This window comes from Primulina tabacum, chromosome 9, assembly GCF_025594145.1.
Source record: "Primulina tabacum isolate GXHZ01 chromosome 9, ASM2559414v2, whole genome shotgun sequence".
In the NCBI taxonomy this organism is placed as follows: Eukaryota; Viridiplantae; Streptophyta; class Magnoliopsida; order Lamiales; family Gesneriaceae; genus Primulina; species Primulina tabacum.
The window spans coordinates 33,364,116-33,388,935 of record NC_134558.1 but is presented as its reverse complement, the minus strand read 5'-3'; the positions used below and the strand labels follow the sequence as shown (position 1 = coordinate 33,388,935).

The 24,820-nt window shown below is 38.5% G+C and overlaps 1 protein-coding gene across 3 annotated transcripts; it reads left to right on the top strand.

Annotated features, from left to right (window-relative positions):
- Positions 1-4,793: 4,793 nt before the first annotated feature.
- LOC142555334 (protein FLX-like 3) lies at positions 4,794-8,327 on the top strand. 3 transcript variants are annotated; one of them, XM_075666159.1, is made up of 5 exons: positions 4,837-4,936; positions 5,490-5,523; positions 6,780-7,307; positions 7,832-7,962; positions 8,067-8,327. In XM_075666159.1, the coding sequence occupies exons 3-5, from the start codon at positions 6,790-6,792 to the stop codon at positions 8,171-8,173; spliced, it is 756 nt and encodes a 251-aa protein (XP_075522274.1). In that variant the 5' UTR covers positions 4,837-4,936; positions 5,490-5,523; positions 6,780-6,789; the 3' UTR covers positions 8,174-8,327. The 3 variants fall into 3 exon arrangements, with proteins under 3 accessions (XP_075522272.1, XP_075522273.1, XP_075522274.1); XM_075666157.1 differs by lacking the exon at positions 5,490-5,523 and having other exon boundaries at positions 4,794-4,936; XM_075666158.1 differs by lacking the exon at positions 5,490-5,523 and having other exon boundaries at positions 4,812-4,936; positions 6,771-7,307.
- The last annotated feature ends 16,493 nt before the right edge of the window (positions 8,328-24,820 follow it).

Genomic DNA, 24,820 nt, shown 5'->3' with positions numbered 1-24,820 from the left:
TTATAAATTCAACATTTGAATTTAATATTTAAATTATAAATTCATTTTTAATAAACTCAACTTTTGAGCTTAATAAATTAAATCAATTATAAATTCAACATTTGAATTTAATATTTAAATTATAAATTCAACTCCTTGAATTTATCACCTCCAAAATTTAATATTTAATAAACCCAACTTTTGAGTTTAATAAATTACATTCTCAAAATTTAGTTATCATAAATTCAACTCTTTTGAATTTACTATATAAATCCAACTCCTTGAATTTTACTCTCTCAACGGGAACAAACAATCTAGTACTTGTGTGACCCTCAATGGTTCAGGGATACAGCTAGCCGTGAGTTCACAACTCTTTGTGATTCATGACATAATCCTTTATTCGGGCTTACCCTAGTTAGCCCCATTTTTTTTATCAATACCTTGATCAAGAATGTCAGAACTCATTTCTGATTGCACCCATCGGATCATGGTAAGAGCGTCTAGTAGCATCGCCCCATGATCCCCTAGGTATCACTGATAGTGCCTGCAAGAACCAGTCGATTATGATTAACGTACAGTACGGTCCCTTCATCTCATATATCCCGATCGAATCTGCAACCATTGGTTCATCGAGGGTTGCATATTAATTCGATAACTATGTGATAACTATAATAGTGGCATCGTGTGTACTATTTGAGAACTCCTTCTCTAACGTACATATCATACTCTGGCCAGAGATTCCATGCACTATTATTTCATCAGATCACATAGGATATCCACACCCGTAGGTGAGTGGTGAATCCCCGACTACAATGCACTGGCTCCTATATGTGTCGCAACTGTACCCAACCTCGCCACCTGATGACTCTCTTGGAGCCGGTAAACGAGTCAAAGCATAGCCCTAGCATATAGAGCCTCAGTGTTGTCCCGGGTCGTAAGGACTAATGGTGTACAATCATAACCACGGACTCATCCTCTCGATGAATGATAACCACTTGGAAAGTCCGAGGGAGGGTTTTTCGGTATAATCATCATATGACTACTCATCTGCATGTTTGGACATCTCCATGCCCTTACCAAGAAACGCAGTACACAACATCAAAGATGCTAGTCTCGAGCTCAAGCGGCCTTTATCCCTGTTTTAGGCGGCTGAATCGACTAGGAACGAATTTAGAATATGCAGTGTTTACAAATGAGTTTCAACATCAAATTACGATTCATTTGTATTAAAGCATAATCAAGGACTTTATCTATGCTGTTTGCATGGGTATACAGATAAAGTATAACAAGACCATAAAAAATTAAATTATATTAAAATAAAGATTGTTTATTTCACTTGAGTCAATAAATTCCCTAGCCAACCGTTGGCTTGCAGGGCATCTACTATAACAATTTACACATATTATTTTTAAATTTAATTATATTTGAATAATTTTCAGTTTTATTTAAGTAACTAAATCAATCTATTTGAATTTTGAACATTATTAATAACTATTTCAATAAATTAACTAGCACAGAGAAATACATTATTAAATAGATAACAAATTTTAGTTATTTTATTAACATGAATATATAATAAAATAACACAAAATACCTTAAAATACATAAAATTACTTTTAAATCATAATTACTTTATAACAGTTAAAATAGTAAATTTTTCTAAATAAAACCCTAGCAACCTATTCTGTTTCACAATTTGTTAAACACTTGCATATTTAACCATTGCAAATTACACCACCACCACCACCTATAAAAATTTAGAAGATAATTATTTTATAATAGCTAAAATAGTTAATTTTTCTAAATAAATCCCTATCAGCGTATTTCTATCTCACAAATTGTTAAACACCTACGTGCTTAACATGGACTGATTACACTAGGACCCCCTCGTAAATTCAAAAAGTGTAAAACCTTAATTACATGTAAAACCTTGCGTTTTTAATAATCATGCATGCATAAAATCTCTTACAAATAAGGTAAATGTGTTTTAATTTTTGTTTTTAAACACGGGAGTTATATGTGATTGATTTTTTTTTAAAAAAATAAAATTAGCTTAATAATATTTTTAAAATGTTTCTTTCAAAATTTTCATGAAAAGGATACTCACCATACTTAACTTGTTATCTTATACTCAATTTTCTGCAGTCATTTGCTAACTTTATAATATGGTGGCGACGATTCCACGTTGATTTGTGGAATTTTTTTTCATGGTTTCCAAGAATTAGGTTCTGAATCCTAACACTCCCTAGAAAGAAAAATTAATGTAGAGTGAACTGATCGTGAATTTTGAGAAGCTTGAGATTTGGCTCGAAGAGTTATAGTTCTTGACAAACTATACAAAATTTTCGAACTACCACGATTAATTATTGAGTAGATATGGTCTCAAGAATCTTTATCTGTGAGATGGGTCAACAATACTGATATTTACAATAAAAAGTAATATTCTTAACATAAAAAATAATATTTTTCATGGATGACCCAAATAAGAGATCTGTCTCACAAAATATGATCCGTGAGACTCTTTCTCATAAATTTTTACTTTAATTCTTTTCTGAAATATCCCGTTGGGACCGCATGTACATACATGTCAGAAAATGGACATGCTACGAGGCAAAACAAAACCGTGTATGGGGACTGTAATAAATAGATATCGACCATCCTGCATTGATCGACTTAATTTTGAAATAATTAAACTTATAACTGATCTCGACTATATATTCACTTTCCTGATATTTTGAGAGAACTATTATTTTTACGAATCGATGACATAAAGCGATGTGAAGGAAGTATTTTGAACATAGTCTCACTTGTAGATGTCGCCACAAAATGAGAGAACTATTCACAACAGAATTAAGGACCCCAAAATTAAGAACACAAAGTAATGTTTATGTTCCTTTCCAACATTTTGATTGTGCAAATTCTTTCCCCTCCTAATTAGGGGTGAGAAAAATATACCCAATTTTTGGTATATCGAGGTTACCGTACCGAAAAATACCGTATTTATCGAAATTTTCGGTACAATATATATAGTATCGAGACCACAATGTTCAGAACAGTGACGATATGAAATTGTAAAATTTTCATTAAATATTGAAATACCGAAATGTCGAAATAATATATATAAATTAAAAAATATACTATTTTTAAATAATAAAGTTTAAGATTTTTAAAATATATCCATAAAGTATTTTCTTGGTATAAAACAGTATATACTGATACCGTACAGAAATTTCGATGTACCGCAATATTTTGGTATAATTGATATGGTATCGGTGTATAAATATTTTTAATACCATAATTTTCAATACAATATGTATTTTTTTTCGGTATCGTTCTATTCAGTATACAACCCTACTCCTAACCTTATTTTGAAAAATACTTCTACAACTTTCAGATGGGGAAATAATCGATTTATGTTATGCCATGATTACATTGTGTTATATATTTTAATACCACCGTGAATTCAAAAGTATTTTAATATCGTATTTATGCAGTCGAGTTTGTTATATTTTTTTGGGGAAAGACAAGTTCAATCCCAAATATTTGATTTTTTTTCCCGGTTTGGTTCCAAATGTTTCGATGTTCTAGGTTTAATGTTAAAACGTTTACAAATTTTGATCGAGTTTGTCCTTCAGTCAATTTGATAGTTAAAACTACGGGAAATTGGCCTTCAGTCCCCAGCCGTCGATTTTTTTTGTATTCAGTCCCTGGGTACTTTTTTAGTACCACATTTCCACATGAAGTGTACCATATTTTCACATGAAGTGTATCACATTTTGTATGACATAGTACCACAATTTTGTGGGTAGCGAGTGAACCCAAAGAAATATTTTGATTGAGGATTTTTCACCAACTTCCCCTTAAAACTAACGGTAGACAGCTAGACATGATATGTGCTTAGGAAAGAGCTTGATTAATTTCAGATATTTGACCATTTTCTTTGTTTGGTCCCAAATATTTTGGCATTTCAGGTTTAGTACTACGTGCTTACAATTTTGATCGAATCGGTCCTTTTACAAATTTAATAATTAAAATTAACGTTAGACATGACTTACTTCTGATAGTCACGCCCTAATTAAAATTCCCTAAACTCAAATCAAATGGCTTAATTTACAATCCAATTCGAGCAAGGACAGATTTTTTTCTCGTTAGTATTACACCCGGAAATTTGGCTCAACATTGAGAATGAAATTGACGATGGTGCACACAATTAATCTCTAGCAGGTTACTCTGGCTTTCTCTTTTGTACGAGAACATCATTTTCTTGTTATCAGATTCTGACATTTAAGTAAAACTTTAGATTTAAGGTAATCTTTTAAAAAATGATTATTTAGGATATGTGTTGTTATTTTGCTGGATTTTGTGTTACTCTTGGGTTAAGAGTCTTGTGGTGAAAATATAAAACTCCTATGAAATCGTCTCACGGTTCAATTTTACGAGACATTTCTCCGACTTTTCTAGATTAATGAAAAAATATAATTTTTGATATAAATGCTATTAATTTTTTATTCCAAATATAAATAAGATCCATATGTGTGAGACCTGCGCTTCTAGAGTTTGAACTGTTAAATTCGTAGGGTACTATGTCACTGGCTAAAAGATCGCGGTGAAAATGACTTTTTTAGGCTTGTGTGAGACGATCTGATCGTATTTTGTGAGACATATATTTTATTTGATCTTTCATGAAAAAGTATTATTTTTTTATGCTAAAAATATTATTTTTTATTTTATTGTGAATATCGATAGATTTGATCTGTATCGTCGAAAAAAATTCGTGAGATCTCTAACGAGATAACTTCTCTAGTTTCTTGAAGGTTGTATTCCCATACCATTGGGCTTGGCTGAATAAAAGGCCAACAAAAAGTGGCGTTAGGATTTAGGAGTTAGGTTTACTGTCATGAATTTACCGAGTTAAAATTTGCTCTTCCAGAACAGCATTAGAGTCTGAAATTCACAGGTATGGCTTTCTCAATTAAACTCTCATATTAACATAACTGTTAATTTGATGAAAACATGATGCGAAAATCGTAATCTTATCTCCTCTGTGGACATTTTTTGGATTAATAATTAGCTGAAACATATAATTTTTTTGGTGTATTCGATTCTGAATTTCCCCAATATTTAATTCGATTCTGAATTTCCCCGATATCTAGTATTATGTATTTTCTCGGGATTAATGCTTCTTGAAGCTGAAATTTTCTATTTAATTAAGTTCTGGATGAAACTTTAACTGTTAAAAATCTCGTGGTCGTAAATTTCAGCTTCAATCCTTTTTACTGGTAAAAAAATGATTGATTTTGATTCTGTTGTGACTATCTGGGTGACAAAATTGGAATCTTTTGCTTTCTTTTCGTTGCTTGATAAATTTTATTCATGGCGGTCTAGTTCTAGCATAATGTAGTACCATATATTGAGTCATTACTAAATTTTGTCGAGAAACTCCATTTCATATTTGTGTATCAGGAAGAACGATAATTTTTTGTTTATTTGTATCTTTTTTTCTCTTATAGATCAAAGTCCTCCAGGTTGAAAATATTGTGTTCGGTATGTTTTCACCTTAACATAATCTATTTGAAATAGTGAGATAGGTACTAGGTATTGTATGAATTACATGTTCATTCTTGTTTTGTTAAGAAAAATTTAACAGATCGCTGCAGAGTAAAGATTATTTCGAACCTCGAGTTAAGTAATTTCCTGTTTTGTGTCATCCTATTACGTATTCAGGATAGACTTGAGCTTTGATTGAATGTGAAAACCATTAGAATGATTTGCAGTAAAATGAGAGAACGAAAAGAAATGAGAGCTGAGAGTCGAGAAAGTAATCAGTTAGCTTATGTGCTTTCCCCTCATTGTATTCAAGCCTCTATAATTATGCTGGTCAAAAAAGATTCCAACGAAGTTGAATTAGCAACTTTTTAAGCTATCAAGTTCCGTTCTGTGCAAGAAATTGGTGTACCTTTGTTTCTTTATGGTATACGTTTCTTCCAAGTCATTAGTTCTATGTTTTCTTAACATAGATTGGGCGTATTAATATTAACTTCTCTTCTAACATTTTGGCATGGTTTATTATATTTTTGCGGATTATTCAAGTGGCAGATACGTTCTAGTTTTTCCTTCATCCTTTCGTGACTCGCTATAATATTTTGTTTTATTTTGTTTTTTCTCCATTTCCATGCGTTTCTCCATGGTATTTGGTTTTCAATCTTCATGCTTTAGCTAATTATTAATCTTCTTTTTTTTTTGCCGATTTAGATTTGATCAACCATGCTTGGATTGGATGAGTGGTAATTATAAAAAAAATGTCTTCAATCTAATTAACTTTTGAGTCTGTATACCTATATAACTCTCACGATAAAAGAAATAAAACCTCTCTCAAAAGCATCAGCTCGGTTCTTCATGATTGGCTACTCACAGCGAGGAACTCTAATTGATAGGTTTCTTGACAATTGTTTGGTGTTGAAGATTATAGTTGATAATTTAAACTGTGTATGGTGCTTTCTAATTGAGGGCCTTTCTAATCTTTCAAGATTGTCTGGAGAAAATATTTGGCTTTAAATTTTTCCACAATAAAGAGACACTGTGACATAATGACTCTACACTTAGATTTTTGTCTCAAGATCTGTGTATTTAGGGACATACTGCTAGTGTGATTGATTTCGTAATTTTAGTGGAGTGGAAAGATCTTCAATCCGTGCCCAATGTGTAGATTCTTGCGTGACATCTGGTTCTTCAACTTGGTGCATTTTCCTTGTATTCTGATGTCTCATATCAGTAACGATAAACATGAATAGCTTATGTAGGCTATTCCTAATGGCCGGGAGAAATCGGATGCCTCGGCATCCTGATAATTTTCGAGGCCTCCCTGATGATCCACGGCCTATTTTGCGTCGAGGTCCCCTTCTTCATCCTCTTGCCATGGAAGAGGAACTAGATCTCCAACGAAGAGATATTCAAAGACTCCTCGCTGAAAACAGACATGTGATTGATGATAATGTGATACTTCAAAGGGATATTTCGTCTGTGAAAGATGAGATTCACAGATTAAGACAGGTTATTCCTAAACTGAATAGTGAACGAGAGGCACAACGAAGGGACTTGATTGAAAGAGGGCTGAAACTAGAGGCCGAACTCCGTGCATCAGAACATCTGAGAGCAGAGGTGGCTCCATTAAGGATTGAAGCTCAGAAACTAAGTGGTGTTCGGAACGATTTATCAACACAGGTTCAAAATCTCACGAAGGATGTCAATAAACTCCAAGCTGAGAACAAGCAGTTAACTGTAATGAAGACTGATGTTGAAAAGATGAGGAAAGAGCTTGCTGACGCCAGGTAGGAAGTAAATTCTTAGTTGATTGGTGATATGTGATAAAATAGATTGACCCCAAAACTCCCGAGCTTATGAAAGGTGTCTCGACAGTAATTCAACATTGAGGATTTCCCCTCAGATATAAGACAGACTGCTAAATATAAGCCCAAATTCAATATACAAAATGTACATGTGCATATTGGTTGGCGTTGAACAACAATGACCTGAAAATAACCACACAAAACGAGTTTAATTTGCGTACACGGGATTCAAATTTGTGCCATTCTGTTCTAATACTTTGCTAAAAACAGTCCAGACAGAAGTTTTAATTTATGATAAATGTCTCTAACAATAGTTTGTAATCAACATTAACATTGTTCCTATAGTACATCAAGTTGCCTGTACAAGACACAGGAAAATGATTTCCGATTGGTTAGTGGCAGGGGGGACTATCGAAATTTGAGTTATGAAAATACCTACATTATGTGTGCTCAATGTCTTAATGTTGTGTTTCTGATGATTGCTTTTGCATCCACTCAATTTTTAGAGGAATATACGAACATGAGAAGAAACAGAACGAAGAGCTGGTAGAGCAAAATCGATCAATGGAGCAAAATCTCATCTCCATGGCTCGAGAATTGGAGACATTACGTGCTGAGCAATCAAGGATGGAAATGGGTATCTCAATCTCTCCCTCACTTGCACACAAACACAAACCTATGCACTAGGTTTAATGATTTGTCTAAAATGTTGTTTTCTGAACCAATTTTTCTTTGACGCAGTAATTGGAGGATACAGAATGCTGAATGGAATTCACGAAACAAGATATCTTGGGTCATATGGTGATACATGGGGTTCATATGATAAACATGGTCCTTATCGACGTTGATTTTGCCAGATATTTGTAGTTAGGAAGGAAACAAAACACTATCAGCTCTCTCCGGTCTCTTATTCCTTGCGTAGTTTGCATTTGCACGTCTGGCAGCGACTATTCTCTTTCTCTCTTCCAAATGAAAGAACTTGATAAACTTGGTCTTTTTACACCATGATTCTACCATGGTCTTCATCCACCATGAGTGTCAATTTTTTGAATCTTCAATATGTACAAATTGATTGGTGTTCTCACCGTTCAACGTCCAACAATCTTTGCCACCAACAATTCAATATTTTCATACGCACAGAACACAATTTTAGTAGAGAAAGATGAGCTTTTAGGTGAAGCAGCAACAAATCCAAAATTTGTTAAAGAGTTGATTTTATTTCGGTGGGTGACTAGTCAAATATTTCTTATACTCGATTAGATAAATCGTACAGCAACGGAAGAGTTAAATAAACTAATTAAGAAAGTGTGCACCTAAATTTATTTGAAACGTTTTATAAGTTTCCATTTATTATACACTATTTTATGGGCTTATAAGTTGTATAATCATATTTAAAAATAAGTTGTTATTGTATATGAATGGATTTATTTTAAATACCCGTAAAATCGTCTCACACAAGTTAACGAAAGCCAAATATATAATATTATAAGTTGTTATTGTATATGAATGAATTTATTTTAAATATGTTATTGTTTGATATTTAAGATTTTTCATTATCAAAATTACCAAAAAAAGTATAATATTATATATTTGGATGTCTACCGAAAGCAAAAAACTTGTGTGAGACGGTTTTACGGGTCGTATTTTGTGAGACGGATCTCTTATTTGGGTCATCCATGAAAAAGTGTTACTTTTTATGCTAAGATTGTTACTTTTTATTGTGAATATCGATAGGGTTGACCCGTTTCACAGATAAACATTCGTGATACCGTCTCACAAGAGACGTACTCTACAAATTTCATGAATTTATTGCTTAGACCAAAATGATCTTTTATCAAATATAATCAAGTGACTTTTTTTTTATATAAAATGGGAACAGGTGTTATCTGATTGACAAAGAATCATTTAATCTAGTCCTTCAATTGAAACGATCAAGATTTAAAAGTATAATAATAACAAGAAACTGAAAAAACCCCGAAAGAACATTTGAATACATCCAATCCAATGGAAAAATTAATTATATCATATTATTTTCATTTCAGTTAATGCTCACATAAATAATCACACGAGTGTTCGTCGTATCAAAACTCATCGTGTGTATATATATATATATATATATATATATATATTGACATCCTCGTAACAGCTGTTGCCAGTATTGACTAGCAGAGCGGGAGGGACATTTAGATAGATAGATATTTTGGTCCACCAGCGAGCAACTTGTTAAGCCAGCTGACACGAAGTCAACCGAAAGTCTGCTGAGAATTTCTAGGCAACAGCTTCTGGATAATCACATCTCATATTATTATTTAGTTAATTCGGGTAAAAAACACAAATTAGGATTTAAATATTAATTCAATCAAACCAAATTTGCCAGCTATGACTCATGTTTAGGACCGAAAGTAGACTCCAAGGATGATATATTCATCGGTCTACGAGATATTATTAATAAAATGATCTTTCACGTTGTGATGATGGAAGACCTACGTCCAGGTTCTGTATATGATGTTGACATTCAAGACCCAATGTCCAGGTTCTGTGTATGATGTTGATATTCACTAGAAAATACCAAAGCATTAATTTCTATATGTCCTTTCGCTTTATATTATAAAAGCAATACGACAAAAATACGTGTGAGACGATATCACATGTTGTATTTTATGATATTGATATCTTATTTGGGTAATCAATGAAAAAGTATTATTTTTTATGCTAAGATTATTATTTTTTATTGTGAATATCGGTAAGATTGACTCGTTTCACCGATAAACATTAATCGCATACAAAACATGCACATTTTTTGCTTGAAAATGAATAGAACTACGATAAACTTCTAGCAACTCCTTTTTTGGAAGTTTTATACATATTTTTAATTTTAATATATAATATATTAAAACGATCAAGATTTAAAAGTATAATAATAACAAAAAACTGAAAAAATCCCGAAAGAACATTTGAATACATCCAATCCAATGAGAAGATTAATTATATCATATTGTTTTCTTTTTTTTAAAAAAAAAAGGCACCCCTGCATAACACAATTTGTTTTATAAAAATAATAATATAAAATAAAACTAGTAGCTGACGTCCCATTTATGTTTCAATGTTAAAGTTGCAGCCGCCACGCAGACAGGCTACACAAAACCCAAGTTACTCTGTGTTACGTTGCAGCCACCCTCAGAGGTATAAGAGTTCATTATTGTTATAACACTAATCACTCCACAAAAAATCGCAGGGTATACATATTACATAAATATTATATTAACACATCTATTTTCTCACATTCATTTTAAAATTTACACTCACTATTTAGAGGTCCCGTTGTCCACTCATTCAACATATTCTTATTTTACATTAAATAAATTCAATATCAAATTATTTACAAAATTTAAATTATTATTATTTTATATTAATAATAATATGTTTTTATATATTTAGCACTTAAAATTATTTTATTTTATTTATAAGTGTCATTTATTTAAAATTAAAAATTTATTATAAACTTAAAATGAAACAGTACAACATATAAAAATAAATAACACTGGCATAAAAAAATATAAATTAAACTTAAGAGATGATGCAAAATACTAATTCAAGGATTGTTGTTGTATTATGATCAAATATGTTCAACTAAGTCGGCACGAAGTTGGTGATGCACATGAGTGTCACATATTTCGGAATTTGTTCGGAGATATTCATGAAATCCTCGGTTTGAGCCCTGGACGGGTTGTGCGGATTCGTCAACTTTATCGTTGCACCAATTTGTCACGTTATTTAGATGTTTGAATGATTGAAATAAGTTGTGTAATGTGATGAGTATTTATAGATGAAAAAATAATCATTTTTTTAATCTAGTCGTTATTTTTTTTATTTTAAATTAAACAAAAGTTGTTTGACACAACCCATTTTTTGGTATTTTTTTATTATTAATTAGCCGTTGAATTTTAATAAAAAAAATTATAGCCGTTAGTTTTTTTCTAAAAGAATTTTATATCTATTTTTATTTTAGATTTATTTTTTAAAAAGTAAAAAAAAAAAAATCAAAACAAAGAATCGGAGAGCTACAGTGGCATAATTTCCCAAATTCACACACTGTCAGGGAGCGTGCAAGCATGGCCAATGAATTTGAGTCTTGGTGAGCTTTAAAAAGCGTTATAAAACAATTTGAAAATCCGTTCAAAGATGTTAACGTCTTTGAGTATGAGTTTTAAAAAGCGTCAAAAAAACAATTTGAACATCCGTTCAAAGATGTTAACGTCTTGGTGATGCGACATTTATTAACTTTGAATCACATTGGTTGTTTTTTCATATTCAGTGTTATAACACTTAAATAATAAACCAATGTAGATGCTCTAATACATTAAACAAATTAAATTAGTTTCGAACACTGAAAGACTTAATATAAAACAAATATTTGCATACGAAATGTGAAAATAAGGCAAAAAGCATGCATTTTTAAAATTTTGGAAGAAAAATTTGTAAATAATATAAAGTGATGTGATCTCGTTAAAATAGGTGAGCCGGGTACGGGGCTTCAACGGACCAAATCAATAATTTATAATGTTTGGGAATTTGAGTGAAGATAATGGCTTGGATCAACACATGTAAACAAGAAAGTAACTCGTGAATGGGCGCCGGAGGAATGTCCGGCGTGGCCACTCCGATGCTTAAGTCAGCAGGCTTTTTTATGAACACAAGCAATATTTGAAGGGAAATATGTAAGTGCTTTTAGTTCAAAGATTTCCGAATGTTTAAATGACACTAATACCTGCTATTTATAGTAGAAAATGGGGTAGGTACCTCGATTCTTGTGCCACCTACTAAGTATGGCAAGTCGGCTGCCCATACTTGTAGCTTCTGATGACTTCTAGGACACTCCAAGCCCAAGTGGTTCTGACGGATTAGGCTGCCTGTATCGATCACACTCGAGTGTGGTGCAATTCTCGAGGTGGCCTGGGTAGTTGGTTACCTGGGTACCTGTATGAGAAACCGGGTGGAGAAGAAGTGCCTGGGCAGCTGTCTTCTGATCCGGGCTATTCAACCGATAACCCGGGTCATCACTAACCCGGAAATGGGTCACCATTATCCCGGACCCTTACAGGGGTATCACCACACATCCTAAAAATAGTCGGGCTAGAGCTTGACTCGCTGTCCCGATCAGTCATGCATGTTTACTCCAAAACATATCCCAGAGTGAATAAGAGCCTTGGGTCTCTAAATATCCTGCAGAAGTGGTGAGGTGTCAGGCTTCCATATCTCTCAGGTTTTGTACATTCATCGTTTAGTATTCTCGGGAAATCCAATGAATGTCATTATGCTGCATGCGTTAACAGTGACACCGTCGAAAATTGTTCGTATTCCGAGGTAATAATGAGCATGTTTCCTCGATACCCGTACACGTCTTTTCATCTGCCTGCTCAATTTCCTAGATTCCCTCTGATCGTCCGATTGGGTTCGGATCGACGATGGAGACTGATTCCTTCCTATATATATATACAGTAACCTGCTTACCTATTCTCCAACATTCCATCAATTCAGTCCTCAAGAAGTGCAATGGCGGGTTCCAGTGGTTCGAAATCTCCCGACATGGCAGCAGAGTTTATGCAAGCGGCTTTTGAGAAAAGAAAATCTGAATTGGAAGATGAAGTCTTCCAAAAGATCCTCCATTACTGGGAGGAGCTGCAAGGACTTCAGCTTCTTCACGAGTGGGAGGAGGCTATCACTCCTGAACTGGTGGCCAAGTTTGCAAAGTATCGGGAACGCTTGCAGATTTCTGATACGGAGGACTTCTTTGAGGACGACTTTATCCTCCAGCTATTGCTTCATAAAGAGAGGAGGACGCTGCAGAAGATTGCCGACTCTGCTAGCTTTATGAAGGCGTTCACTGATAGCTCTGTAAAGAGTTTTGTGATTAAGTGGATAGCCTTTTTCCCGGGATTAAGATAAGATGCCGGGGCCTCAAACCTCCCGGGCTTAAGATGAGATCTTGGGTAACCCACGGGATGCCATGATAACGCTTGCCCTTTCTATCAACGATCAGGAATGTTTCGTATTTCGATGAGCCGATAAGTCTGACATTTTTAATTATTGCGTGTGTCCCCTCGTATGCATGGTACAATTTTCTAGGCAAATCGTGGTCGTCCACGCATGCTTTTTAAATAAATGGCTGAGATCTTTCCCCACCGCCTATATATACTAACTAACAGGTTTTCCAAAAATTACTCTCAAATTCGAAATTGCAGCGAAGCTCTTGCGAATTCTCTTCTCGAGACTCTACTTGTGCGAAATCATTTCCGGCAACCTTCCACCGCATATATCGTCGTAAGTTTTCTTCTTTTAAAATGTCTCACTCCACTTCTTCCACCTCAACAGCGAATGCGCGAGGCTCTCCTAGCGCTGAGTCTTCCGCACTTCGTTCCGATTCTCCTCTCTCTCCCCCACGTCGCTCCATTACCCAACCTTCTAAAAAACCAGTGGCACTTCCAACCAAACCTCTCTTTTCTAAACCTTTATCTTCTGGCCACTCCCGGGCCCGAGCTCTTGCGAAGAACAAGGGTAAGGGTAAAGCCAAGGTCTCGAGTCCTCGGGCGGTCGAGATCCCGGGAACTCCCTGGTTCTCCTCTATGCGAAGCGCCTTACGCTTGGGGGCAGATGAGGAACTCCGAGCGCCGGGCAATATTCCTTCTTCCATTTCTATCTTGATACCTGGGCCCTTTGATAGGGCCGATAACCCTCCTCCTAGGTACACAACTTTCTTTCGGGACCAGGTTAGGAATGGTCTTCGGTTTCCCGTTCATCCCTTTTATATTGATGTTGCCAAATTTTTTGGTATACCTGTCAATCAATTTCATCCCAATTCTTTCAGGATTATGGCCTCGGCCTATGTCCTTTTTAAAATGAATAATCTTCTTATCACCCCCCTCATCCTTCACTATTATTTTTCTTGCCATTTCGGGGATAATGCATTTTCCCTTAAATCCCGGTTAAACGCCTGATTCCTCGATGACATCCCTTCCTCTCAAAAGGGATGGAAAGGAAGATTTTTTTACATCCAACTCCCGGGTCCTTTACCCTGTCTAACCCGGTTTTTCCCTTCCCTTCCCCAACAACCTTCCCTTCCTCCATCCTACAAATTTGAGGAGCCTTTCCTCCTGAGTCAAACTCTCGTGGAGGGACACAAGTACTCCTCTTCCATTCTTATCTCAGAAGAGAACTTAGTGGCCTACGGGTTGAGTGCCCGGGCTGAGGACCCCATAGACCGGGTAATTGATGAGGTGGCTGGCTCGGGTTCTCAACTCGGTACATACTTTATCTTCTGTGCTTTCTTATTCCTTTATCCTGTTTATTTAATGTATCATAACCCTGTCACTCCTTTATACAGATAACTCTGAGATGCAAGCAGCTTTTGCTAAAAGGCGTGCAGCTGAGAAGGCAGCTCGAGAGAAGGAAATGGCGACTCGCCGGGCAGCTGCGGAAGAAAAGAAAAAATGGGATGCAGAAGCGGCAGCCTTGAGAGCTGAGGTGTCCCGGGAAGAACCTCCCCAAGATGGCGCTTCCCGGGCGATGACTGAGAACTCGGAGGAATCTGAAGATCTCATTCCCCTCACTCAGAGAAAACGAAAAGCTACTGCAGAACCCGAGCTGGTTATTCTCGAAGACCCTTCTGAGGGTGACCAAGGCGCCTTCCGATCTGCTCCACCTCCTCCTCTCCCCCCCCAGTCCAATGAAGAACCTCGCCAAGAGCTCCCTCCAACCGACCAGCTTTCTGTGGCTAACATCTTCTTCGAGGGAGCTTCCGCTGTTGGTGTTAAGCGTTTCAAGAAGGTGCTCAGCCCTGCTGAGATAACTATCCTGAAAAGCACTCCTTCTAGTGTGAGGTTTTTGGAGGGGTCCAACCGTCTTCTGTCTGTAAGTTTTATTCTTTTATTTCTTTTCCCTCTCTCTCCCTCCCCCCTTTTTCTTTTTTTAAGATTCCTTCTTATCCAGGCTGCCCAAATGCTAGTTTCGGCCTTTGAAGAGGTGGCAGCGGTGGCAACCAAGAAGGGTAAGCAAGCCCGGGCGGCTCAGGATATTCATGACCATCTCCAAGGAGAGATGGCCCGGGCCCAGAAGCTTCACGAGGAGACAACTGCCAGTCTCCAAGCTTCCTTGGAAGCAGCTAATCAAGAGCTGGCCGCGGCTCAACTTTCTCGTGATGAGATCATAGCCCGGGAGGAGGCTTCTCAGAGGCAAATTGCGTTCCTGGCATCTCGGATTAGCTATCTCGAGGATGAAGCCAGTGCCCAGCAACATCGAGCCGAAGTTGCTGAAGATAAGCTCAGACTTCTTCAGCTGACCCATGAAGAATGGAGGACTACTTTCCTTCAATCGGCAGAATTCCAAGCAGCTGTTGAAGATAGGGCCTACAAATACTTTTCGATTGGCTTTGAGAAATGCCAGGAGCAATTTGAGGAGATAGGCCTGATTCCGACAGATAAGGAGGGCTTTCCTGATATTGATAAGGCCATTGCTTCCCTTCCCAAAGATGATGCTATCGAGAAAGAGGCTGAGAAGACTCCCGGGGAATCCGGAGAACCATCAGGGCAGCAGACTTTAGAATAGGCATGTAATTTACTCTGTATTTTTTTCCTTTGTATTTCTTGCCTTTGAACTTTGTAAGGAAATGTTGATTTCTTTCCGTCGCTGTGCTTTTTTCAATATGATTTTTGAATATTTTTTCGCAACCCAGGTAATGCAATAACTTATGAGTATTTCTTAGTAGGAGAAAACGGTAATTTCAATCGAATACCCGGGGTCCCGGTCCATACGTTAAATAAGTAGCTTAATTAATACTCCATATGTAGAGATTTAAACCTGAACTCAGAAGGAGTATTTCTTGGATTCCACAAACCAGGGTGTAGTGCCCTGAGCTTTTTAAGAACCAAGGTACGGAGCCTTGGGCCGGGGATCATGTCCCGGGACTTGGAAATGGTCGAGGTGTGGTGCCCCAAGCCAGGGTGTAGTGCCCTGGGCTTTTTAAGAACCAAGGTACGGAGCCTTGGGCCGGGGATCAAGTCCCGGGACTTGGGAATGGTCGAGGTGTGGTGCCCCGAGCCAGGGTGTAGTGCCCTGGGCTTTTTAAGAACCAAGGTACGGAGCCTTGGGCCGGGGATCATGTCCCGGGACTTGGGAATGGTCGAGGTGTGGTGCCCCGAGCCAGTGTGTAGTGCCCTGGGCTTTTTAAGAACCAAGGTACGGAGCCTTGGGCCGGGGATCATGTCCCGGAACTTGGGAATGGTCGAGGTGTGGTGCCCCGAGCCAGGGTGTAGTGCCCTGGGCTTTTTAAGAACCAAGGTACGGAGCCTTGGGCCGGGGATCATGTCCCGGGACTTGGGAATGGTCGAGGTGTGGTGCCCCGAGCCAGGGTGTAGTGCCCTGGGCTTTTTAAGAACCAAAGTACGGAGCCTTGGGCCGGGGATCAAGTCCCGGGACTTGGGAATGGTCGAGGTGTGGTGCCCCGAGCCAGGGTGTAGTGCCCTGGGCTTTTTAAGAACCGGGTCATAGCAGCTCCCAAGATATAATAACAAACGCAATACTCTGAGAAAATATATATTTTTTATTGATTTCTTCCGTCAAACAATTACATCTATTATGCATAGTACTTCTTTAAGTTAAACACATTCCAATGCCTTTTGAGGGGACGTCCCTGCGCATCTTCTAAATAAAAGGATCCCGAGTTGACTCTCCGAGTGATTTTCTAAGGTCCTTCCCATCGGGCTTCCAGCTTCCCAACTTCCCCAGCAGGGTTGACTTTTTTCATGACTAAATCCCCAACTTGGAAGTTTCGAATACGGACCTTCTTGTTATATGATTTCATCACCCGATTTCTGTATGCCTCCATTCGAATAAATGCAATGTTCCTTTTTTCTTCTATTAAGTCCAACTCCATGGCCCTGCTCTGGTCGTTGTCCTCCGGGTAAGATTCTACCCGGGAAGAGGTCTGCCCGATCTCTACTGGAAGAACTGCTTCAGAACCATATACCAAACTGAAGGGAGTTTCTTGAGTAGGTGCCCGGGGAGTAGTTCTGTAAGCCCATATGACACTAGGTAACTCCTCCACCCAATCATTTCCTTTACCCTGAAGTCTTGCCTTTAATGCTTTCACAATGACTCTGTTGACAACTTCTATTTGACCATTGGCTTGAGGATATGCAACAGAGGTACAAGATTGAGTGATTTTCATTTCCTGGCACCATGACGTAATTCCTTTGCCTTGAAATTGTCTTCCATTGTCCGAGATTATTCTCCTGGGCACTCCGAACCGGCACACAATGTTCTTCCATAAAAATTTCAATACTTCCTGCTCGGTGATCTTTGCTAAAGGCTCAGCTTCAACCCACTTAGAAAAGTAGTCAACAGCTACTAGTAAGAATTTTTTCTGAGCCCGGGCAACCGGAAAAGGACCCACAATATCCATGTCCCATTGATCAAAAGGGCAGGATGCCCAAATAGGCTTCATGAGAGTGGCCGGGCTGTAGCTGAAATTCGAATGATGCTGACAGCCCTCACAAATCTGGACCAAATGAGCAGAATCTTGTTTTAAGGTGGGCCAACAGAATCCAGCAAGCATTGTTTTTCGAGTTAAAGACATTCCTCCGAGGTGCTCGGCACAAGACCCCTCATGAATTTCTCGGAGAACATAATCCACCTCTTTTTCATTTAAACACTTCAAAAGCGGTCCTTGGAATGATCATCTGTACAAAATTTTATTTAAGAGAACAAACCTGGGGGCTTGTCTTTTGATCTTCTGAGCTCGGGCTTTATCCTTAGGGAGCTCATGGTTCGTAATATACACGATCAGTGGTGTCATCCATGAATCTTCAGGCATGGGTGATGCTTCTTCCTCCGTAGAGAGAACCAGCCGAGTAATATGCAACACCTCCCGGGTATTAACTTCTGATAAAGAAGCAGCCATTTTGGCCAAAGCGTCTGCCTCACTGTTTTCTTCTCGGGGTACTTGTTCAATACTCCAATCCATGAAGCTTTCTGCTTGGGCTCGAATGAGCCGTAAATATTTAAGCATCTTGTCATCCTTAGCCTCATAAATGCCCTTTATTTGTTGAGTGATGAGCTGTGAATCAGAATATAGAATAATCCGAGAAGCTCCAACTTCCCGGGCAGCTCGAATACCTGCAAGAACAGCCTTATACTCAGCTTTATTATTGGTTATCCGGGAATCAATTCTTAATGCTAATTTGACCTTTTCTCCCAAGGGAGACACTAATACCACCCCTACTCCGCACCCCATCAGGCTAGATGCCCCATCCACTGATACTTTCCATACCTCCTCCTCACTGGGCTGGATCATTTCAGATAAGAAATCTGACAAAGCCTGTGCTTTAATGGCCACTCGGGGCTTGTACTCGATGTCATATTCACCCAACTCTACTGTCCATTTTATCATTCGCCCGGATACTTCGGAATGAGTCATGATCCTACCCAGAGGACTATTGGTAAGAACAATAACCTGATGTGACAGAAAGTAAGGTCTTAGCTTCCGGGCGGTCATGACTAGGGCCAAAGCAATTTTCTCCACTTCGCTATACCGGAGCTCGGGCCCCCTCAGAGCATGGCTGACATAATAGACAGGTTTTTGATCAGTTCCTTCCTCTTTTATTAGAACAGAGCTGACAGCATACTCTGTAGTGGACAGGTAGACATATAATTTTTCTCCAGGTTCTGGTTTCACCAACACCGGGAGCCCGGCAAGATGAATTTTCAAGTCCTGGAAGGCCTGTTCACATTTCTCATCCCATCCGAATTGCTGGGCCTTCCTTAAGATTTGAAAAAAAGGATAACTCCGGTATGCTGATCGGGAAATAAATCTGGAAAGGGAAGCAATTCTCCCAGTTAGCTTTTGTACCTCCTTGACAGATCGGGGAGATGGCATGCTTAGCACAGATTCGACTTTCTCTTGATTCACCTCGATCCCTCGGTCTGTCGCAATGAATCCCAAGAATTTGCCACTCTTCACGCCAAAAATACACTTGGCAGGATTAAGCCTGATTCCATAATGCATGAGAGTCGCAAAAGTTTCTTCTAGATCACTAATAAAGCTGGCACCCTCTCGGGATTTGGATAGAATATCATCCACATAGACTTCCACATTCCGTCCCAGCTGCTTCTCAAAGACTTTATCCATTAGACGCTGGTAAGTAGCCCCTGCATTCTTCAACCCGAAAGGCATTACAATATAACAAAATGTACCTCCCGAGGTGATGAAGCTGGCTTTGTCTTGATCCTTTTTAGCCAGAGGGATTTGATGGTACCCCTGGTATGCGTCCATGAAACTTAGCAATTCATAGCCCGAGGTGGAATCCACCAGTTGATCAATCCTGGGCAGAGGATAATGATCTTTGGGGCACGCCTTGTTGAGATCGCGGAAGTCTACACACACGCGCCACCTCCCGGTAGATTTGGGTACCAAGACCACATTCGAAAGCCATGTGGGGAATTGAATTTCCCTAATGTGGCCAGCTTTCAGAAGCTCCTTAATTTGCGCATCAATTACTTTGTCCTTTTCAGGGCCAAAGTGCCTCTTTTTTTGTTTTACTGGGTGAGATCCCGGGAGGATGTTCAATTGATGTTCTGCTATCAAGGGAGAAATCCCTGTCAACTCCTGTTGGGACCAAGCAAACACATGAATATTAGTTTTTAAACAATGAATCAGACTGACCCGAGTGGATATACTGAGATCTCGGGCCACCCGGATTTGCTGGCCTGGTCCGATTTCTACTACTTCTTGTTCTTCTTCTGCCACAAAATGCACCTCTTCTCTCCCCATCGTTCTTTCCCCGTCCACCCTTGCCTTTTTCCCTTCCTTCCTTGTTCTACTCTGATCCGCCCGAACTGCCTCCACATAGCATTTCCGAGAGGATGGTTGATCTCCTCGGACTTCTCCCACCCGAGCTCCTACTGGAAATTTTATCTTTTGGTGGTATGTGGATGCTACGGCTCTCAATTCGTTCATAGCCGGTCTCCCCAAAATGATATTATATGATGACGGGGAATCCACTACGATGAATGAAGTCATCACCGTCCTCTTAAGATCCTGAGAACCCAAGGTTAATGGCAACATGATCTCCCCTTCCGGGTAAACCATATGGCCAGCAAAACCAAAGAGGGCAGTCTCCACAGCCTCTAGGTGGTAGCCCTGCAAATCCATCTGTACAAAGGCATCTTTAAAAATTACATTTACAGAGCTGCCTGAGTCCACAAAGACCCGTAGAATATCATAATTTGCCACTCGGGCTTGGATCACCAGGGCGTCGTTGTGGGGCAGACTCACCCCTCTCAAATCTTCCGGGCCAAAACTAATGATCGCCTCATTCCTTCTTGCTCCTTCTACCTCCAAACATTCCCTCCTGCTTCTCCCCTTCCTCGCTCGGTTAGAATCTCCATCAGTAGAGCCTCCTAATATCATTTTGATCATTCCTGTGGCAGGGGGTGAATTCTTTTTTCTCTCGGGCTCAGGCTCCCTTCTTCTACTGGGCTCAATCCTCGGGATATTCCTCACACTTCCTCCTCGGACGCTGGATCCTGGTGGTCGAGATGTCCAAGGTGGCACTCTCGGCCTCTGGCTATTGTTACTGGGTCCCGGGATGGAGGATGAGGCATAATTCCCCTTTAGTGCCTTGCAGTTTTCAGTGTTATGGTGGCATACTTTGTGAAAAGAGCAAAATCCACTTTTTTCTGGCCGGGATAACTGATGATCCGGGGCCAAATCTCTGCTGCACTCCTACACTTCCCTCTCCCGAGCAATTTTCAGAGGCACGTGGTGAAAAAAGTGCCCTGTATTGCCTCTTTTCTGTCCCCTCTCCTCGGGCTTAGACATCCGGTCTCCTTTTTCTTTTCTCACAGAGTCCCTCTTTTGTTTCTGGGCTTCCTCCATATTGATATATTTTTCTGCTCGCGACAATAGATCCTCGAAATCTCCCGGCACCTTCTTAGTAAGTGACTTGAAGAACTCACCCTCTCTCAAACCCTGGGTGAATGCAGTAGTCTTCGTTTCAGTGGCACAAGTAGGGACGTCTAGGGCCACTCTGTTGAATCTTCTGATATAGGCCCTTAAACTCTCTTCTGGGTTCTGCTTAACTTCAAAAAGGCTAAAAGCAGTCTTTTTGTACTTTTTACTGCTGCTAAAATGGTGTAAAAACACCTTCTGGAAGTCTTCAAAGGAACTGATACTTTGGGAAGTCAAGCCTTCGAACCACCTCTGAGCTGAATCCACCAGTGTTGTTAGGAACACCTTGCACTTGATTCTATCAGTGTAACAGTGCAACATGGCCATATTTTCAAACCTGGCCAGGTGTTCCTTCGGGTCTGCATTGCCATCATAGTCTTTCACCTTCGCAGATTTGAAATTTCCAGGAAGAGGCTCCCGGACGATGATATCAGAAAACGGGCATCCTCTCGGGACTGCCCGGGCAACGCTCCGTCTTTCCAACTGTCCTTCCAAGACCTTCATCTTCTGCCTTAATTCCATCAATTCCTCTGCCACGGTAGGAGATTTGGACCCAGCACTGGATCCCTCGTCTTCTCCTACCATCTCGTTATCCCTCCTTCCCTGCCCCTGCTCCTGCTCCTGCTCAAGTCCCTGATCACGTCCCTGTTTATCACCGGGTGGTGTGACAGGGTGAGAGACCTCCTTCCTGGCCATAGCTAGCACAACGGCATCGGCCATCATTTTCTTTAACTCTTCAGGGGTCAGGGTAATGAGGTTTGTTCCAATGTTACTAACATCAGCTTGTCTTGAAGTTTGCCCCCCATCACCCTGGGCTTGAGAATTACCCTGGTTGGTTCTTCTCGTACGAGCCATATCAACGTCTCGAACTCAGTGTTTTCCCACAGACGGCGCCAATGATGTGATCTCGTTAAAATAGATGAGCCGGGTACGGGGCTTCAACGGACCAAATCAATAATTTATAATGTTTGGGAATTTGAGTGAAGATAATGGCTTGGATCAACACCTGTAAACAAGAAAGTAACTCGTGAATGGGCGCCGGAGGAATGTCCGGCGTGGCCACTCCGATGCTTAAGTCAGCAGGCTTTTTTATGAACACAAGCAATATTTGAAGGGAAATATGTAAGTGCTTTTAGTTCAAAGATTTCCGAATGTTTAAATGACACTAATACCTGCTATTTATAGTAGAAAATGGGGTAGATACCTCGATTCTTGTGCCACCTACTAAGCATGGCAAGTCGGCTGCCCATACTTGTAGCTTCTGATGACTTCTAGGACACTCCAAGCCCAAGTGGTTTTGACGGATTAGGCTGCCTGTATCGATCACACTCGAGTGTGGTGCAATTCTCGAGGTGGCCTGGGTAGTTGGTTACCTGGGTACCTGTATGAGAAACCGGGTGGAGAAGAAGTGCCCGGGCAGCTGTCTTCTGATCCGGGCTATTCAACCAATAACCCGGGTCATCACTAACCCGGAAATGGGTCACCATTATTCCGGACCCTTACAGGGGTATCATAAAGTAAGTATGTATGTCTGAATTTTGGAAATATATTCAATCGTTATTATCAAAATTTTCAAGATTTTCAATGTGAATTAGAAACAACGATGATAATTCAATATAATTTTAATTAAAAGTCGTTGTGTTACTCTGTACTATGATATGATTTATTTTTTTTATACAAGTTGACGCTCCACATTTTTGTACGTACAATTTTACCCCTACTACGAACTTTGTTTACCCCTATTAGTAGTTGAGTCATAACTTTGTGTCGTAATTTACGTGTAAACTATTTACTTATAAAAAAAATCTAGTGAAATTTGTCTTATTGTTCAATTTTATGAGTGACTCGGACTTATGAAAAATTTTATTTTTTATGTGTAAAAAATATTGCTTTTGTATAATTTGATAAATCAATTCGCCTATTTCATTTTTTTTATATTTATTTACTAATAGTTGAATATAAATAATAATAAATTTATTAATGTACGGTTTAAACTGTCGGTTAGATTTTGAGTTACATAAAACTATAACCAAATCATGATAATTTCGGTTTAGGTTATAAAATCAAAATAAGAAGTTTGGATTATGATTCCGTTCGATTTTTTTCTGGTTTGGATTTTCGGCTTTTCCATTTAGATTATATTATGTCCACATCTAAGTATTATTACAAAAAGAAAAACAAAAAAAAATCACCTTCATAAATTTTAAATAGACATGCACTCGAAAGCCCATTAAATAATAATGTCCATAGGTAAGATTGGCCCAACTTCAAACCCGATCTTTGACACACACTTAACTAATTAGGTTAGCAAGTACGAATAAGTACTAGGTTCGTGCCGATGGGGGCATTCATGGGGCAAGTTTGGTACATTGGTCCTCAATCGAAAAAGGTCACATTAATACAAAAACATTGGACCATGTGATATGTCTCAATTTATAAAATATTCTCTAACATCCTATATTTTTTAAAATTTCTCAAAATATTTTTTTTTTAAATATATTGTTCTTTTTAAGTAATACCAAATTTCAGTTTCCTAGTGTATCGCGGAACGGATCCGTGAAGTGGAATGATATAATCCATATTTACAAAGAAAATTGATATTTTAACTTAAAAAGTAATATCTTCTATGAACCGGAATGGATTAGAGACCAATCTCACGAAATTAATCTGTAAGAAAATCACATAAGAGTTTTTGTGAAAGGATCAACTGGAAGATAATAGGGGTGTCAATCGGGTGGGTTGGGTCGGGTTTCGGGTCAATCCGCGGAAATTTTTAAATTTTTTTTCAACCCGAACCCAACCCGAACCCGAACCCGAAGTAACCCGAAAACCCCCAACCCGAACACGAACCCGTATAACTCGACTCAACCCGTCTAACCCCCCTAACCCGAATTTTATTTATTTTTTTTTATTTTTTTTAAAAATTAATGAAAAAAATTCAAAAAAATAAAAAAATAATAATATTTTAATTTAAACACATAATAACAAAATTTCCGACTTAAATTTGAAAGTCTAATCGTATAAAATTAAAAGTATATTTACTAAATCAAATAAAAATTTGTTAAAAAATAAAAATATGCAAAATAAATATTAAATGGTGAAAATTTATCATATAAATATACAATAAATTTTGTTCAAACATACAATATATAAAAATCTAGGTAATATTTTCAAAAAAAAAGTTCGCGGGTCAAACCGCGACCCAACCCGAAACCCGCCTAACATGGCACTAACCCGAATCCACACAACCCGAACCCGAAAAACCCCAACCCGAACCTGATTTTTTTTGTGTTGGGTCGTGTCGGGTTGACGGATCGTGTCTCATTTTAACACCTCTAGAAGATAATTATTGAACTACAATAGTTCGATTCTTGAAATATTGAATACCGATGACTTAAATCGAGTTTGGTCTTTAAACCAAGTTTAAAACAATCAAAATAATTTTTCGTAAAAACCAATTAAATATTTTGGTAAAACATTTAAAAGATACGCA

Bases quoted from the DNA above. Each gene is read 5' to 3' on its own strand.
- LOC142555334 (XM_075666157.1), top strand. From the start codon at position 6,790: ATGGCCGGGAGAAATCGGATGCCTCGGCATCCTGATAATTTTCGAGGC. The intron at 7,308-7,831 runs GTAGGAAGTAAA...CTCAATTTTTAG, and splicing joins AAAGAGCTTGCTGACGCCAG to AGGAATATACGAACATGAGA. The intron at 7,963-8,066 runs GTATCTCAATCT...TCTTTGACGCAG, and splicing joins GCAATCAAGGATGGAAATGG to TAATTGGAGGATACAGAATG.